At 41.0% G+C, this 17,440-nt stretch overlaps 1 protein-coding gene and 1 long non-coding RNA gene across 5 annotated transcripts in view; one reads left to right on the plus strand and one right to left on the minus strand.

The window, feature by feature from the left end:
* Positions 1-14,266, plus strand: part of LOC117428351 (cytosolic carboxypeptidase 4-like) — a 93,096-nt gene extending 78,830 nt beyond the window's left edge. The window contains exon 23 of the mRNA XM_058995614.1: positions 13,161-14,266. Within this exon, the coding sequence (XP_058851597.1) occupies positions 13,161-13,458 (298 nt within the window). The 3' untranslated portion in view covers positions 13,459-14,266. The remainder of the gene's footprint in view (positions 1-13,160) is intronic.
* The window catches only part of LOC131699172 (uncharacterized), an 85,582-nt gene that overhangs the window by 32,552 nt on the left and 35,590 nt on the right, over positions 1-17,440 (minus strand). The gene's annotated exons all lie outside the window — the stretch shown is intronic.

Below are 17,440 nucleotides of genomic sequence, written 5' to 3' on the forward strand. Positions count from 1 at the left end.
TCATGTGCAAGTACACATGACTTTACTAAGTAACTACTACATAAATACACAGTAATTAGAGACACTCTGTGTAAAGTGTTACCTGGTAAACTCTGCATGTCTCCCGAGTCGAGTGGTGACTCACTGTTACTAGCTAGTAGACCCTCTCTACTTTGGTTAACAGTTTCTCTGCCCCCTGGTAATATTGCGAGTTGTGTGCCAGTACAGAAAAGCAGCTTTATCACCTCATGCAATATGCATTGTATAATTCATGTGGATGAGTGAATCTTGCCAACAGGAGATTGTTTTATTATAGTCTTATAATTCTGTGTAAATGCTCTCAATCAGATTATTTATGTTGCTGCTCAAGCGAGTCTCGGTGCAGCCATGCCTTGCAATCAGCTGGAAGAATTGCTCTGTTCATTATGCAGCATTAAGAGAGTGTGTGAGACCACCCTCCTCATTCCTGCCCCCTGACCTGTACAATACATTATCCAAGGTTATTAAGATTTCCATCCGCTTTTCTGATTAGAAATGTAAAGAGATCTATCGCTGTGGGCTCCGTGTTCATCACTGGAGTGCAGCTGTGAATCCAGCAGGACAGTATTGCTCTAGTCCCACTGGGCTTTTTTCATTAAAAAAAAAGAAATAGAACATTTCTTATGACAAGCAATGCTTTTTAGTACTGTTAAAACTGTTAATAAGAGCCTACTACAACACAGCTAACCCTGGCTGCTGTCAAGGATTGTGACCATGCAGGTGACAGGAGGTAGCACACTCTGTACAGAAGCTGACTGTGCAAGCTTACTGTATCTGCCTCTTTTGTACAGCGGTTAAGATGCCTGTCACATCACTAGCCCCTTTCTTCCACAGTAAATAAGAGAAGCAGCAGACAGAAATGTTTGCTCATTTTAGTGGCCAGTTATTTGAGGTAACATTGTAATTTGCATCCACTGCTGTACTGAGTGGCTGGGCTCCATCAGCAAAACATTTTGCATCTCTCTGTGTAATAGTTTGTTCCCTTTCCTGTGCAGATGTGAAAAGCACTGCTGATTTGAATTGCTGGGATTTAATGTGTAGTTAATGTGGTTATTAAAAAGGGACTAATCAGATCATTCATCACAGACTTGTAAGCCAATCAAGTAGAACAAAAAGCTATCCACAGGCAAGTACTCTCCCTCCCTCACTCCCTCACTCCCTCTCTCACTCACTCCCTCACACAAGCTATTATCAAGATCTCTATACAAACTAATACATTTCAGCCTCGTGGTGTCTGAAGTTAAAGAGAGCGCGTCTTTCTGATGGGATTGTCGAGGCTGGATTAAGGGGCTTAAAACCTTAATCAGTCCATCTGTCTTCGTAACGTTCTGCCGTTACATGCAGTCTATCTTTCCACCTGGATACCACAATTATAATGATAAAGAGAAGAACGTCAGTGAGATCTGGATTTTTTTAATTTATTTGTTCATGTACCAGAACAATTGCACATGTGTATAGAGAGGAAGGGTTCTGTCAGTCTGTGCAAATTCCACAACGTGTCATTTTTGAAACATTGTGTACTAAAAATAAATCAGTGAAAATCAACAGCATGATGGCTCCAATACAAGCTGGTCCATCCGACACCTTCTCTCGACATGCTGGCACGATACTGCTTCACCGCGATACTCCCAAGACACCTGCACTGTTAGCATGCAGAAGACTGCACATAAAGAACAGCCCTGTATAAATACCTTCAAATAAAGATACTATAACTGGAGAACTCGATCAGTCACACACTGACTCTTAAACTGCACAGTGCTGAGGTGCTGGGAATAATAACACATTACAAACAGCAGTAAAGTGCCGATTGAGAAAAGCCAGAAGGAAGGAAGGTTGGCTTGAGGTCAGGAAGCATCCTGGAGCGTCTGAGTGGGCCTTTGTTAGCATTCCCCGCCACTTCATTAACTTACTGAAACAGGCCAAGTTATTGTGAGTCTCACACAATGGGGGAATCACATTGCTGAAATTAATTAGCAAATGCTGGAATGAGGCCTTTTGTTTGTGTTGCTATGTAAATTAAATGAGAGGAGAGGGTTGGCTGAGCACAGTGTACTGTTCATTTAGGGGATTGGCTGCACAGGGCTTGTGTTGCTGGAGAGAAGCTGGGACGCATGTCTCTGTGACTGATGGAAAGGGGGTGGTCAGCAGGGTTAAGCTCCCCCACAGCGTGCCCCTCTTGTGAGTAGACCGTTTCTCACAAGTTTGCTCTGTAATAAGATGGGACAGTCGCAGTGCAAACAAACCGCAATTTGCATTCGCAAAGTATACATTTTGCTGTATGTACTAATGGAAAATATGTTAATGAAAAGAGCCACACTATACTAATTGAAATATTTGTTGCATCGTCTTAGCGAGTTGAGTGGTGGTTTGCTGCAGCAGAGGGAGCCCGCTGGATAACGTGTACACATGCAAGGGTGCAAGAATCAAAATAACATTGTTTTTGTTAAATGTAAACGTCATCTGTACAATGACGTTTACATTTTACCTATTTTAATACTGTTATATATATATTTTTTAAAAATGAAAGGCAGTTTAATCCCATTAGATTCTATAGTGGGGTCCACACCTTCACCCCCAAAAAGCTTTTCATAATCATACAGTAAGTAGCCCCTCGCTAAACCGGACATGTTTGTCTGACATAAGGAGATGTCGGGTTTAAAAACAATACAATAAAATCGCACACACATACATTTCTAGTGCTCAGTGTATTTTAAATGTATAAATCAGTGCGCTGAAATAACGTGTTTTGGGAAGGCTACACATTACATTATGTAAAAATATTAGTCTGTACAGAAGGCTTATACAGTATACATAGTGATCCGCGTTTCAGGGTTATTCAGAATTTTACTGAAAAATTACAGGATTTTTTTTGTTTTTACTGGACGTCAGTTTTTACTGATTTTTACCTGTTTTTTGTCTATTCAACATTATCTAGGTACTGTTTTCTAGGAAATGCACAATATTTTGATTCAAATGCTGTTTTATTTTGACTGACATTGTAATAAGCAGCCCTACACTGTATCCTAGGATACAGCAGATGTCAGAGGATCAAATAACGTTCAAACGTGGTTCTCTGTCACTTCACAAACACAATATCACCTGATTATGTTGGCCAATCAAAGTCTGATTGTTGTGGCAATTGCTGGGCGTAGTAACTACTAGCTTGATCACAAACTGAATTGAAGTACTTACACGAAAACATAATATTTTTAGTGGAGGAGGAATGGGGAGAAAATGTAGATCAATTTATGAATATTCAAAAGAAAACATAGAAATATTCAAAAAGCAAAAATAGCAGGAGTCAGATGAGGCAGAGGACGCACAGCACTGCAAATACTGTTGCATTGAGGTACATGTTCCCGCTGACAATAAAAGAACAGACTGAAAAATAGGAGACACATTAAACTAAAACACTAAAGTGAACTGAGAGACAAGCAATCCATTATGTGGCTTTTACACGCGCTTTATTAAAAGAGAGCGCAGAATGACTGTTAATGAGTTTGTCAGAGCGCTGTGCTTTGCTGGACAGCCACTGTTTATTGCAGAGCTATGTTGGTGACTTTGTGTGACAGTACTGTCTGTCCATCAACTAAAACATTACCCTAGGCCGACAATCTTCATTGTAAATATTTGACAGAAAATGGTCACACTTTATTTGGTAAACCTGCTTGTGTTTTAAAGTGGTATAAATGTGAGTGTAATTCTGCACACCCTGAGAGGAGCCCTGGAAGCTACTCTGCACTCCTGACATGCTTAACAACGGCAAACAGTTCAGATTAAAAATGTGTTGTGCTGCCTTTGTACTAATGATCAAGCCATGGCTGATTGGGCATTCTTGACAAGTACGCTAACAGGACTTGAAATGTACACATGCGCTTTGCAAATGTTTCCCTGTGCTGGTTTCAGAATAAACACACTTGTAGAATTGAAACTGGCTTTGTTCCCAGTCCTGAATATCTTCAGGGGGCAACAGAGAGACTGTTAGCATTAGGGACTGAAGTCATCAATGCGAGCTGTTACCTCCATGCGATTGATCCAAATGAAGGCTGATATGAATTCTTCTATTGCTTGAATCAGAGAAAGGGACTTTGTGGAAACCAACCTATTTAACAGAGCGTGTGAGTCTCTTTAGTGTATTTCTGTTATTGGAAGTAATACAAATGCCAGGTCTGGCCCAATTTTAAAATGGAAACAGCGGCTTGTCTAACAAGTGAGAGGTTTTAATGGTAGGCATAGGACTGAGGTTGTGAGTCATGGGATCAAACCCTCTGTACAGAATGTACTGGGCATCATGAGATCATCATTAGCAGACAGGTCCTGTTACAATCACACGCTGATCTAGACAGTGGCAGGTCCCATTGCAGGCACCTACTATCTCAATCCCATGGGTCCCAGTCAGTGCATTAGCAGACAGGTCCTGTTACAATCACACGCTGATCTAGACAATCCAGGGGGAATGTATTGTGTTTTTTTAACATCACGGAATACAATAATAAAAGGTATAGGTAGCCTGATTAGATTATTAAAGTAGCCTATCTGGGACTTTTAGAATATTTTGTTTCTTTTTTTCAGTTTCAGAGAGTGGGACTTATTAGGGCTTGTATTATTAGCTGTAGATGTCATTGATATTGTTTTGAGAAAACGATGTCTTTATTGAAGTGTGTCTCCCGTTCACCCTGTGTTTAAGAAACACGACAGTGTGTTGCTAACAGAGCTGTCTGATCGAAGCACACTGCTAATTGCACCATTGAGTACTGCGAGTTTTCTATTAAGTGCATGTGGAGGTGTTTTTTAACTAGTTAATGTAATCTTGCTATCAGAAGTCTCTTTCGTATTTTGCTAATGGCTGGAGTGGTCCCTTTAGATTTCTACATGTACACCGTAGTAATAGTCAGAGTGGATTTGTCTGTAGCGAAAAGCAATTTCCCCTGATTTCAATGTAATTAAATTGTGTGAGAGACAGCAGGATGACCTGATATTCACAGAAACTCTTACATTATCCATCTTCAGGCTTCATTAATGTCTCCTTACAAAGGAAGAGAATCTCACACTGAACTTGCAGTGCAGATCAACTCATTTCCTTAAATTTCAGTCTCATTTCAGTTGTAAAACTTTGTCTGGAAATCTCAAATGGTACCTGATGGGCCGTTTGACCGCACTGTAAGCCCTGCAGAGGGGATGGATAAAGAGCAGGTGAAGGGAATGAAGCTCCCTGTCTCCATGGCTTTTAAACATACAAATCCTTTGTTTTTTCATGTGCAGGTCACCAGCAATGCTTCAAAGCACTTCACAGTCACTGAGCGTCCGTTGACAGGTGCCAGCACACAGCATGTCGGCTTGCATCTCATTAGATCTTTGTATCCTAATCATTACTGGGGGTTTTTGGAATGTAGAAGGGGAATTTGAACCCAGATCATAGGGGTGAGCACCCCTGGTCCTATTCCTAAAGTAGCAGCAGAATCTAGTGACACAGCTATCAGCCAAAGGGACAGCACTACTGCCCATGCTCCAATATGATCACATGGTCTAGACAGTGTTAATATAGGAGGAACCATATATAATATGTTGATCCAGCAGCAATCGATCTACGGTTCAACTTTCCAATCTAAACCGTGCTTAAGCCTTGTATTGTATATCCAAACTTTAAGGCTTAATGTGTTTAATTGGGAGGGCTTCAATTTCTAATCTGTTTGCAGATTACTTATTTTAAAAATCTGCAAACATCACTCACTTTACCTCCTGAATAACTCCAAGGAAGCCTCTTGAATGGGTGTGTTTGTGTTTGTGTTGTGTAGTCCTTGGGAACAGAGCTGAATGATCCGCTCTTGTGCTCGGTAAAGGCTCTGGCACTCCGCACTGTGTTGTGATCCACTCTCTGCACTGTGTTGTGTGTATCTGCACAATCACTTTCAAGCTGTTTTTACTCCCTCAGATAAAAGCTAAACATCAGGGTCATGCTGTTGCTGTAAAGGGAAAATAAAATCTGCCAGATGCAGCTCTTTAACTCCTGATGGTGCTTTAAATATGTCAGCGGGATAAATACTACTCCCAGAATGGCCAACTGCGTGCTTTGAATTTGGAGCAGAGGTCAGGGAGCTGCTGTGCTGTAAACCCCCAGCAGGTAGCAGTGGTGCACAGTGTGGTTTCATTGGGAACAAACCCCCAGCAGGTAGCAGTGGTGCACAGTGTGGTTTCATTGGGAACAGACCCCCAGCAGGTAGCAGTGGTGCACAGTGTGGTTTCATTGGGAACAGACCCCCAGCAGGTAGCAGTGGTGCATGGTGTGTTTCATTGGGAACAAACCCCCAGCAGGTAGCAGTGATGCATGGTGTGGTTTTATTGGGAACAGAGGACAGTATCTTAAACTTTTGAAATGGGTGAATCACTGGCAAGATGATACTGTTTGTGGAGTTAGCTTTGAAACACCCACACATGAGGGCTGAAAGTAGCTTGGTACATTTCTACATGTGAGCACTGTGGTTGAGTTTATGACTCAGTATTACTGCAGTATGTGTGCCAGTGAATTGGCCCAGGATCTCACCATGAGTCACTTATTAATGTCCGGTATAACCCACACTGCTTTCCATCCATTAGCTTTAGCATATCAGTATCTGAAGAACAGTTAAAGCTTTGTGAGTAGGGCTCCATATCTCCACTGGTTAATTAGTTATGTTGTGAATATTTCAAACCCAAATTAACAGCACCTTCTCTGTACTGTGTCTACATTTACACACACGTCCCTCCTCTCCAATGTGACTGGGGTCTTTCATCCCTGTCCTGTGTTCTCCATCCCCTAAAAGGACAGCACAACTACATACATACATACATACATACATACATACATACATACATACATACATATACACACACACACATATACACACACACACTGAGCATCAAAAGAAACTTAGCATCTTATATCTTATATCTGGATAAAATTCACTACATGTGATCGAAAAATGACAAACTGTTTTAGAGCAGGTACATTGACTTTTTATTGTGCCGATTAACAATTGACAATCATGAAGATGCTGCAAAATGATCTGTCGATCTTGTGCAGGTGTTGTGACTCTTGGTCTCCCAGTTTGTGGCCTATCAGGTTTTAAATTGCTGGCTGTGAGCACCCAAGACGGCGAGCCACAGTACGCTGCCCAAGTCCAGCCTCATGCCGATTGCATGAAGGCGCTGCTCTCTTGACAGATGTGGCATATTGTTTTTTTTCTGTGATTTTCTTTATTGCTTTTATTCAAGCTTGCAATTCAACAGCTGAAATCACCTCCAAATCCAGTGTCAAATCAACTGTCTCACTAATTATGTGATTAAGTGCATATGCTTCAGTCACAGTCACTCAAGCGTGTCATGGTCAAGGATGAATGAGCGAGTGATTAAATAGAAACGAAAAACATTTTGTCAATGTCCATCATTTATATACCTTATTTGTTTTCAAAAATACATGTGTTATAATAGTGATAAGTTTCTTTTGATGCTCGGTATGTATACACACACATCTCCATCAACAACTTGGTGTCCTTGTCCAGAATATCTATATTCTTCTTCTATAACTTTACATGTTAAAACAGGTTTGCATGTTATACCTTTACATGCAATGATTCAGATTTTATAATAGGGTAACTACAGTAAATTAGAAATAAATAAAAAACAGATTTTCTCCTGTAACCTAGAGCCCTGTGCTTGGCATCTGACTGACATTTTGAAACATGATTTTGTTTGATTAATATGCAGCTCCAAGATGTTTTTCAACACGTAGTGACTGATGCTGCTCCACAATTCAACAAAGCCAGGGGCATGAACAGTTAGAATCTGTCACAAGCATTTCACAAGTACCACTACATACTGGCTGTACAGTACAGGCACACAGACATATACAGGGAGTGGGGGAGTGTTAATGCATTTCAGTCAGTCCACTTGAGGACCAAGGATGAGAAGAGCTTCTTCACTCCATTATTAGACTCCAGCCCACCACGGGATCAAATGCTTTCATTCAGTGTTCTAGTGTTTCTGCTTTTCATTTCCTGGAATTGGATGCATACTGCCTTGCAGATGATGTTGGTATTCGTTGTGCAGCATTCACAGTGTATTCATGCGCTGCTTATTCCACTTGTTTAAGCAGCACTCCTATCCCACCGGGGGCAAGATGCCAATGTCTAGCCACTGCACTGTAGGGCCCCATAACCAGGGAGGGTGCTTCTGAATCACTGGGGCCAGTGGCTGTTTCTCTATTGATTGAGATAATGATTCAGATCAAACCTGCTGGGATACTGCAGGAGATCACAGAGCAAAGGAATATATAGACAGCTGGCATTGATGTTTTAATTCACTGCTTTACAAAAATAAAAAGCTGACGAAATGAAATGTTCAGTAAGGCAGCTATCACCACAGGCAGAGTTTAAACACTATTCACAGAGCTTCTAGAATGGATTTCATATACTGTATAGCATGTGTGCTTACTCCCAGCCTTACATCCGCCCCTCAGCTCAGTCAACTAATGACTCATGAATACACTTCATGAGAATGCAGTTGGTTTGTGTGTGTGTTCATTATAACTGTACTTAATTGGAACACAGAAAGAAATAATAAACAAATGAACCCAGATGTTTTACTTGGGGGCTTTTCTAAAAACAGACATAGAGTTTGCTGTTCACTTGATTCCAGGAGACGGATGGTAAATATGAGCAAGTGAAGTTCAGCTTACAAGAGAAAAGCAACCTGGGAAACGCACAGCTCCAGAAGTGAGGCGTGGAGTCGGTGATTACTATCAGACTGCAACCGACCTCGTGTTAACTAGGGGGCTGGTCCATTTCTAAGGGCCTGTAAACCACTATTTCCTTTCTAAAGTGTGTAGAAGCCAGTCAGGGTCTTTGATCCTGTGCCAGGTAGCTGATGATAGTCAATAAAAATACAAACAAAAAAGGAATATCGAGATGAACTCTCAACCTTTCTTAGAAGATTATATCTCCACAGAAACATAGTTTTGTTATTTTTCTCAGCAGATGCAGATTAAATGTGGAGGCACTAGGTTCAGGTATATGAGTATACTCCACCCAGAAATGAATGGCTATCCATTGGGATCCCACAAAACCTGGGATTTGAATTCATATTTCTCAAAATTAGTAAGTCAAATCTTGAGAGTGGCAGTCTTTCTTAAAGCTTTTAAAATGTATTTTAGGCAAATTGGTGAAAAAATTACTTTAAAATGAATCCACTCAAAATAACAACAATAGAGAAATGATATGGGTACAGCTCAAGCTTTGACAGTGCAGAGGTTAAATGATATGGGTACAGCTCAAGCTTTGACAGTGCAGAGGTTAAATGATATGGGTACAGCTCAAGCTTTGACAGTGCAGAGGTTAAATGATATGGGTACAGCTCAAGCTTTGACAGTGCAGAGGTTAAATGATATGAGTACAGCAGCTCAAGCTTTGACAGTGCAGAGGTTAAATGATATGGGTTCAGCTCAAGCTTTGACACCTCCACCGCTGTGGTGTCCAGGTTCCTCTCACTCATCGCTACACACACATGGCCCAATCAGGTTGCTTTTAGTGATTTCAATATTTCTTTGAAACCCGATTTTCGTATGAACGCATAATGACTAACTGTCAGGGAGATGCATGGTGTCCTTTAGCCTGAGTAACACAAACAAATGAGGGCAGGGCTGTCATCCCTTAATTAGAGCTTCGACTAGAGAGAGAGGCCCATAGTAATTGTAACACTTGAAATGTATTTGCTTATGATTGTAAGTCGCCCTGGATAAGGGCGTCTGCTAAGAAATAAATAATAATAATAATAATAATAATAATAATAATAATAATCTATTCTATCACTGCCCGTCCCACAGTCCTGCAACCTTCACCTACAATCGTTCAGTGGGTCCTCTTACAAGCCTCTTCTTGTCCTGCTTTCCCTGGCCATTCTTTCTAATCTTTCCTTTTCCATCCCTTATTATCTTCTCTCCCAATCACAGGGTACGGTAGGTAGAGGCTGTAGTTTAATTACTGTTTGCAGTTTTTTCTTGCTGTACTGCACAGTCAGTGTAATTAAACTGCAGTCTAGCGAGGGTGTAGAAGCAATCTGAATGAGAAAGATTGAGCGAGGGGGTGATGTGATGACACCCTCCCTTCCTAATTTAATACACTTAACACTAAATTACTTCATTGCTTGAGCTTTGCTTATTTTTATGGAGATAATAGCAGAACCTTGTCACCACAACCCTGAATATCAAATTATTAACTGACCAACAGTGACTTGCTATGCATACAATGATATACTGAATGACAATACCCAAAGATTTACTGCAGTCGGGCGAGTAAATCATTGTAGCTGCTTGGCACATGGACTAGTAGGGTACTTTCTGTAGGGTCTCATACACTGCAAGCTGTTAAACCTGCATTCAGTTCACTGTGTGCTTCATCAGACCAAACATGGATAAATGAAAGGTGTTACAGAGCAAATTATAATTATTATTATTATTATTATTATTTATTTATTTCTTAGCAGACGCCCTTATCCAGGGCAACTTACAATCGTAAGCAAATACATTTCAAGTGTTACAATACAAGTAATACAATAAGAGCAAGAAATACAATAACTTTTGTTCAAGCAAAGTACAAGTGTGACAAACCACAATTCAATAATACAGTAGATAATAGTGATAGTTACATCAGGATATGATTAAATAGTGATAGTTACATCAGGATATGATTAAATACAAAGTACTACAGGTTAAACACTTGGCAGATTACAGTATTCTGAAGTACAGGATTAAATGCAGTAAAATAGGGGGCAGATAAGAGCAAAATAAATCACATTTACATAAAGGGTGATAGTGTCCCAGGATACAAACAGAGGAGTTCTACAGGTGCTGTTTGAAGAGGTGAGTCTTAAGGAGGCGCCGGAATGTGGTCTGACTGGGCTAATGCATGATCAGTTAAATGAAACAGATTTAGTTAATACATATGAAGTAAACATCAATGCATGATACATGAATGATGGGGGAGTGTGGAGGGGAGTCTTGGAAAGTGAATGATGGGGGAGTGTGGAGGGGTCTTAGAAGGTGAATTATGGGGGAGTGTGGAGGGGAGTCTTGTTATCCAGCACTGAAACTAGAAGGTGAATGATGGGAGAATGTGACTTCTTGGTTCATGGCTCTGAAGCCAGTCAGATACCTCACCCCCAGATTTATGAAAAATTTACAAGAATATAAAAGAGGAAAACAAACTGCAGTCTTGCTTTTTCATTTATTTTCAGAGCAAAGCAAACAAAAGAGAGGAAAAGTGAAATCAATTTGCTTGTCACATCTGTGCCCCCCTGTGAATTCCTGTTTTTAATCTGATTAGTGTGGCTGGGCCTGACTGTCAATCAGGGGGCTGCTATGTGAAGGTCGGTGCCTCCTTCAGAGGTCTAGATACCAGATCTGCATGCTTACAAACACACCACATCGCTGTTATTCTTTAACCAACCCCCCCGCGGGGCCCCCCTTTCTCCAAGACATGAGGAATCCTGTGTGTGTTCACTTCCCACACATCTGACCAAATCCCTTTCCTCAAGCCAGAAAGGCAATTTTAAAAAGCATTACCCCCCAAATGTGTTTCGAAAACAGAAACACATGCACACACAGAATTCATCAGAGTGCTGGTTCATTCTCATGAGGAAACAGCAGCGCGGTCAAGACTGCTGCTTAGTCTGCAAGCAGCAGCATGAAGCACTAAACCTTTGTTGGAGCCAGTGCACAGGAAATACAAGAGGTCGGAAAAAGAAAGATTGTGTTCTGAATCCCCTTAGGAAAACACAACAAACGTGCAGCAAATCACTCGGCGCCTCCAAAGGAACGTGAACAGTACAGTAAGTGACTTCATATTCATACCAGTTCACAGGAGGATTTTCTTCTAAGGCATGATAAATCAGAAATGTCCTTGAGGCTCCGTCAAAAGAATCAAATGAAATAAGCTTACAAAAAAAAGAATTGCATTTTCTCCCGTATTTGGGATGTTATCTAGGGCGACTTACAATTGTTACAAGATATCACATTATTTTTTACATACAATTACCCATTTATACAGTTGGGTTTTTACTGGAGTAGTCTAGGTAAAGTACCTTGCTCAAGGGTACAACAGCAGTGTCCCCCACTGGGGATTGAACCCACAACCCTCCGGTCAAGAGTCCAGAGCCCTAACCACTGCTCCACACTGCTGTCCCGTGTGTGTGTGTGTGTGTGTGTGTGTGTGTGTGTGTGTGTGTGTGTGTGTGTGTGTGTGTGTGTGTGTGTGTGTGTGTGTGTGTGTGTGTGTGTGTGTGTGTGTGTGTGTGTGTGTGTGTGTGTGTGTGTGTGTGTGTGTGTGTGTGTGTGTGTGTTAGAAAGAGGGCCAGGGGAGACTTGCAGTTCAGAGCGTTGTCAAGGAAGCAGAGTCTGTTTCATCCCCCAGCTCAGCGCAGGAAAAATGTGTTAAATAATGCATTCTGAAGAGACCTCACATATAAGCACAGTTACTAAAAAGGCCCATATACCAAAGACTATTCAGCACCCACCTCAGGGCAGTGCTCCCATATACCATTGATGATTCAGCACCTTTCTCAGTGGACAGCTCCCACTGTCTGTACTGTACAGCTATGGCCAAAATTTTTTATAGTTAACAAATGTTGCTTAATAAAGTCGAATGAAACCTACATAATAATGGTACATTAACATATTGAATTACATATGGCTTTGTAGTTTTCCATATACTTATCGAAAAACTGACAAATTAAAAAGTGTGATATTTTGAAATCAACACAAAACTGGACTACTACTATGCTTTCCTGTAGACTTTTGCAACATAATTTTGTAGTTTCTTTGATTGCATGATGTTAAATAAAATATCTAAATGATGTTCATATAGTTTATTGATGTCTCAATCCTAAAACTGTAGGTGATGCAACACTTTTGTCCATAGCTGTGAGCTCTCTTGGAGAGGTGGAACAAGTGGAACTGGACTTTCTGTAGAAAATATTTGGTGTGCAATCCTTATTCAAATGTATTTAGGACTCCTGGGTTGATGTAACATAAACAGCAGTGGCTACTCCTGAATATATTTGGCAGTATAAATACACAGTGGATGTGTTGTTTAACCACTTCTGTGCTCCTGCAGCGTGTTTGACGACGACGAGCCCCCCTGTGAGGAGGAGATCGAGTACCACAGTGACGTCTGCTCTGAGCACGGCGTGGACAGCACTGAGCTCGATGCCGAGGTCAACGGGGGTGTGAGCGACTCAGAAGAGGACCCGCCCCAGTATGGCCTGAAGACCCCCGACAGGAAGTCCCGCCTCACAGCACAGCTGCCATGGAAACCCTCTGTGGAAGTTGTCGCTGTTACCCTCAGCTCGCACAAGGGCTTCAACAGCTCCAACAGCCACTGCCTGGATTCAGATCTATCACACGTAGAGTAGCTTTCAGGATGGAGCTCTCTGTGTAAGGATGGGTTTTCAGTTGTTGCTATAGGGGTTTACTTGAGACACTTTTGGAAGTCTATTTGCTATTAGATATGTCTACGGCAGGGGTCTCCAACCCTTGTCCTGGAGAGCCTCTATCCAGCAGGTTTTATAGGTGTCTACATCATCAGTGGCTAAAGATCTGGAACACCTGTTAATCTTAACTAATTAAGCCAATAATTGGTTCAATTAAGTAACAGAGATTGGTTGAAACAAAAACCAGCAGCCGCAGTAGCTCTCCAGGACCAGGGTTGGAGACCCCTGGTCTACGGTCTTTGTTAAATGATGAGCTTCTTAGCTCTGTTATGTCATGTTGTTTAAGTAAGTTTACACAAAAATAAATTACTTTTAGAATGTAGTTTAACATTTACGATTATATAGAATGTTTATTTTTTAGTTGGTAGTATTTACAAAAATCCAACAGACACTGTACAGTGGTTTTTAAAAACTAGTTGAGAGGCAGGACTTTAATACCCATCTCTACTCATATTTCATTTAGCTATTTTCTGTTTATTGCATTTTACAGCTCGTTTTAATAGTTTACACACCATGCGCTTTGTGAAGGAGTGTTGTATAGTACTGTACAGCACACTTGGTGAGTGGAGTTTTAATAGCAGATTTCCACACATTGGTTGATTTGACTTTTAAAATGGCAGAAGTTTTTTTTTCAATGTATTTATTGGGAGCTGTGTGTGATTTACACATACACTCTCTATACGATTTGAGATCTAAATAAACTCCTCATGTTTCATTCTGGAGTGTCTCTGTTCTTTACAGGAGAGGTGCATCCCAGCAAACCATGGAACCCTGATCGTGCTGACAGGTTTGCTTTGCAATCCCTGGAATTACCAGAAAAGAAAGACATCTGGTTAATTCCATGTAAATCTAAGTAACAGCAGCTATATGAAGCGGCGCTGGCAACTCATTGGGACCACAGCTTTACCAATGCTCAGCCTGGCACTGGCAGACACAGTGCTGTAGATCTATGACACCGTAACAATGGAGACAAGACATCTCAGAATCAAAAAGAAAGAATTCATTTAAACACCCATTTGATCCTCTCTTTATAGACAAGCAGTCCAGAGGGAGTTTTTCTATGTTATCATTACAGACTCTCCGATTGGAAAATGATACCTGCCAGCCCTGGGGACAGATTCTACCCAGGTAATAGCTTGGCTTGCTATTGATCTTCAGAGAGCACATGACTGCTGGAGCTGTGGATCAGACAGCACAGGACACTAGAAAAGTAATCAAGTGATACTTTCAAAACATGAGAGAGAGAGAGAGAGAGAGAGAGAGAGAGAGGAGAGAGAGAGAGAGAGAGAGAGAGAGGGAGGAGTGAGAGAGAGCGAGAGAGAGGAGAGACAGAGATAGAGAGAGGAGAGAGAGAGAGAGAGGTGCAAGAGAGAGACAGAGATAGAGAGAGAGAGGAAAGAAAGAGAGGAGAGAGCGAGCGAGAGAGAATTTAAACCATGTACTTCCACATAATTACAATGTTATTAGGCATAGCTATAACCATAACCTAACCCTCTTTTCTGATAGAATTGTGTACTTACATATATTGTACACATCAAGTACATTGTAACTATGAATAATAACATTGTCATTATGTGCAAGTACACATGTGTTTACTAAGTAACTACTATGTAAATACACAGTAATTGGGGACACATGTAACGTTACAAAATAAGTAATACACGATGATAGAGTGGCAGAACAAACTGAAATAATTACGTACTAATGCTGCTGTAGCCCCCCCTCCCCCTTCAATAAGAAGATGTGCAAGGGTGCAAGGCATTAATCTGGGAGTGCATCTTTTAACATGTCATTGGGATGTTTTAATCTGTGTCTCCTGCAGACACAACACTTTTCAGAAAGTGCGCTGCAACCATAGCTGGGTGTATTCACATCAGATTAAAATGTTCCTTTGCCTGTGATTCTATTCGAGATATCCTGTGATGGGCAGGTGAATAATGAAAGAGTGAAACATCAACCACTGCCTCTATTTCAGTAAGAGCAACATTTCAATGCCTCACTCAAGCTTAGCTCATGGGTTTATATTTACTTTAGAGCTTCAGACCCATACAATCCTCAGTGCTTTGTGTGTGTTTGTGTGTGTGAAATATGTGGTACAGGGGACCTGCTGTTCTGCAAAACAAGCTGTCACAAGCTCTTATGATAATGCTCCAGTACTTGTAATGCAGGTTTAAAGGGCAGCAGTGTGGAGTAGTGGTTAAGGCTCTGGACTCCTGACCGGAGGGTTGTGGGTTCAATCCCAGGGGGGGCACTGCTGTTGTACCCTTGAGCAAGGTACTTTACCTAGATTACTCCAGTAAAAACCCAACTGTATAAATGGATAATTGTATGTAAAAATTATGTGATATCTTGTAATAATTGTAAGTTGCCCTGGATAAGGGCGTCTGCTAAGAAATGTAATAATAATAATAATAATTGCCAATTCTGTTATCAGTGTGCTGCACCAATGTTGCTGTGCAGGGCTCAATAGGGAGCACACTCACCTTCATGTTGAAGGTTACAGGGTAGCAAACTGCAAGGGGGAAACCTAACTACTAACGCACTGTCCCCCAGCACAGTATCACTCCTGGGTAGACCTGCCCCCTCGGAACATGACATCAGCACACAGAATGGGAGAACTGGTCACAGTATCACTCCTGGGTAGACCTGCCCCCTTGGAACATGACATCAGCACACGGAATGGGAGAACTGGTTTTGATACCAACTTTCCATGAGGTGCAGTAAGAGTTATCTTTCAAAGGGAGAGTTCTTTTGAAACAGGGATACACTTTCACAAAACAAAGAGCGCTCTCACAGGACAATGAGCACAGTTGGGTCTGGAGAAGAGGAGCCCTGGGACTGGATAGGGAGTCAGAGTGCAGATGCACAGTTGGGTAATCAGCACTTACAAACAATTGCTGATACATATATGTGGGACATGAGTATTTGAAGCTGAAAATGATTGTTGCATTTCTAATAAAAACAACAAAGACCAATTTTACAGATAAAGCCCATGGATTAGTGACTATGTGATACATTGTAACAAAGTTTGGGGAACAAACACGACAGGTCGATTAATGGAGGACACCACTGTGCTTTGATTTGCACTCCGAACACAATTCAATAACTATTTCCATTTCCTTATTGAACATATGTCAACTTCCCATCAGATGAAATATTAAAACATGCAGATGTGATTTGGAAAAGGTCAGCTCCCTAGCCTAGTTTAGCAGGCCTGATTGATATTCTGAGTTTACTATTCTCAGAGACAAGAGTAATGGGGAGGGATTGTACAAGATTGTAATACATTATTTAACTCATCTTTTAGCTGTGTTGCTATATGGTGCAAATGAACTACCTATTACACGCTAGCTGTTAAAATCCTGAATGAAGTACCCACCACGCAACATGCTAGCTATTAAAATCCTGAATGAAGTACCCACCACACGCCATGCTAGCTGTTAAAATCCTGAATGAAGGGCTGCATATATCACCAGGTAGTCTATACATGCAGGTTTTTAAGCCTTGTACATTATCTCTCCTCTACACAGATGGTGCACTGGCTATAGATTAAAGGGTTCTTGACCATCAAAATGTAATAAATCAGGAGTGCAGATCTACAGCGGGTAACACTTGACATCAAGTGTCTCTAATTACTAAGTAACTACTATGTAAATACACAGTAAAGTCATGTGTACTTGCACATAATTACAATGTTACTGTGAACAGCTACAATGTACTTAATGTGTAATGTTTTTGCATGATATAACCGTAATCCTTTTCTGATACAATTGTGTACTTACATATATCATGCAAAAACATTACACATTAAGTACATTTTAACTATGCATAAATGTACAATGTATTTTAGTCAATAAATACATTATAGTAATGGGATACCTAGCCACAAGCCTTCCTACCTACT

The sequence above is a fragment of the Acipenser ruthenus genome, chromosome 21 (assembly GCF_902713425.1).
Source record: "Acipenser ruthenus chromosome 21, fAciRut3.2 maternal haplotype, whole genome shotgun sequence".
Lineage (NCBI taxonomy): Eukaryota > Metazoa > Chordata > Actinopteri > Acipenseriformes > Acipenseridae > Acipenser > Acipenser ruthenus.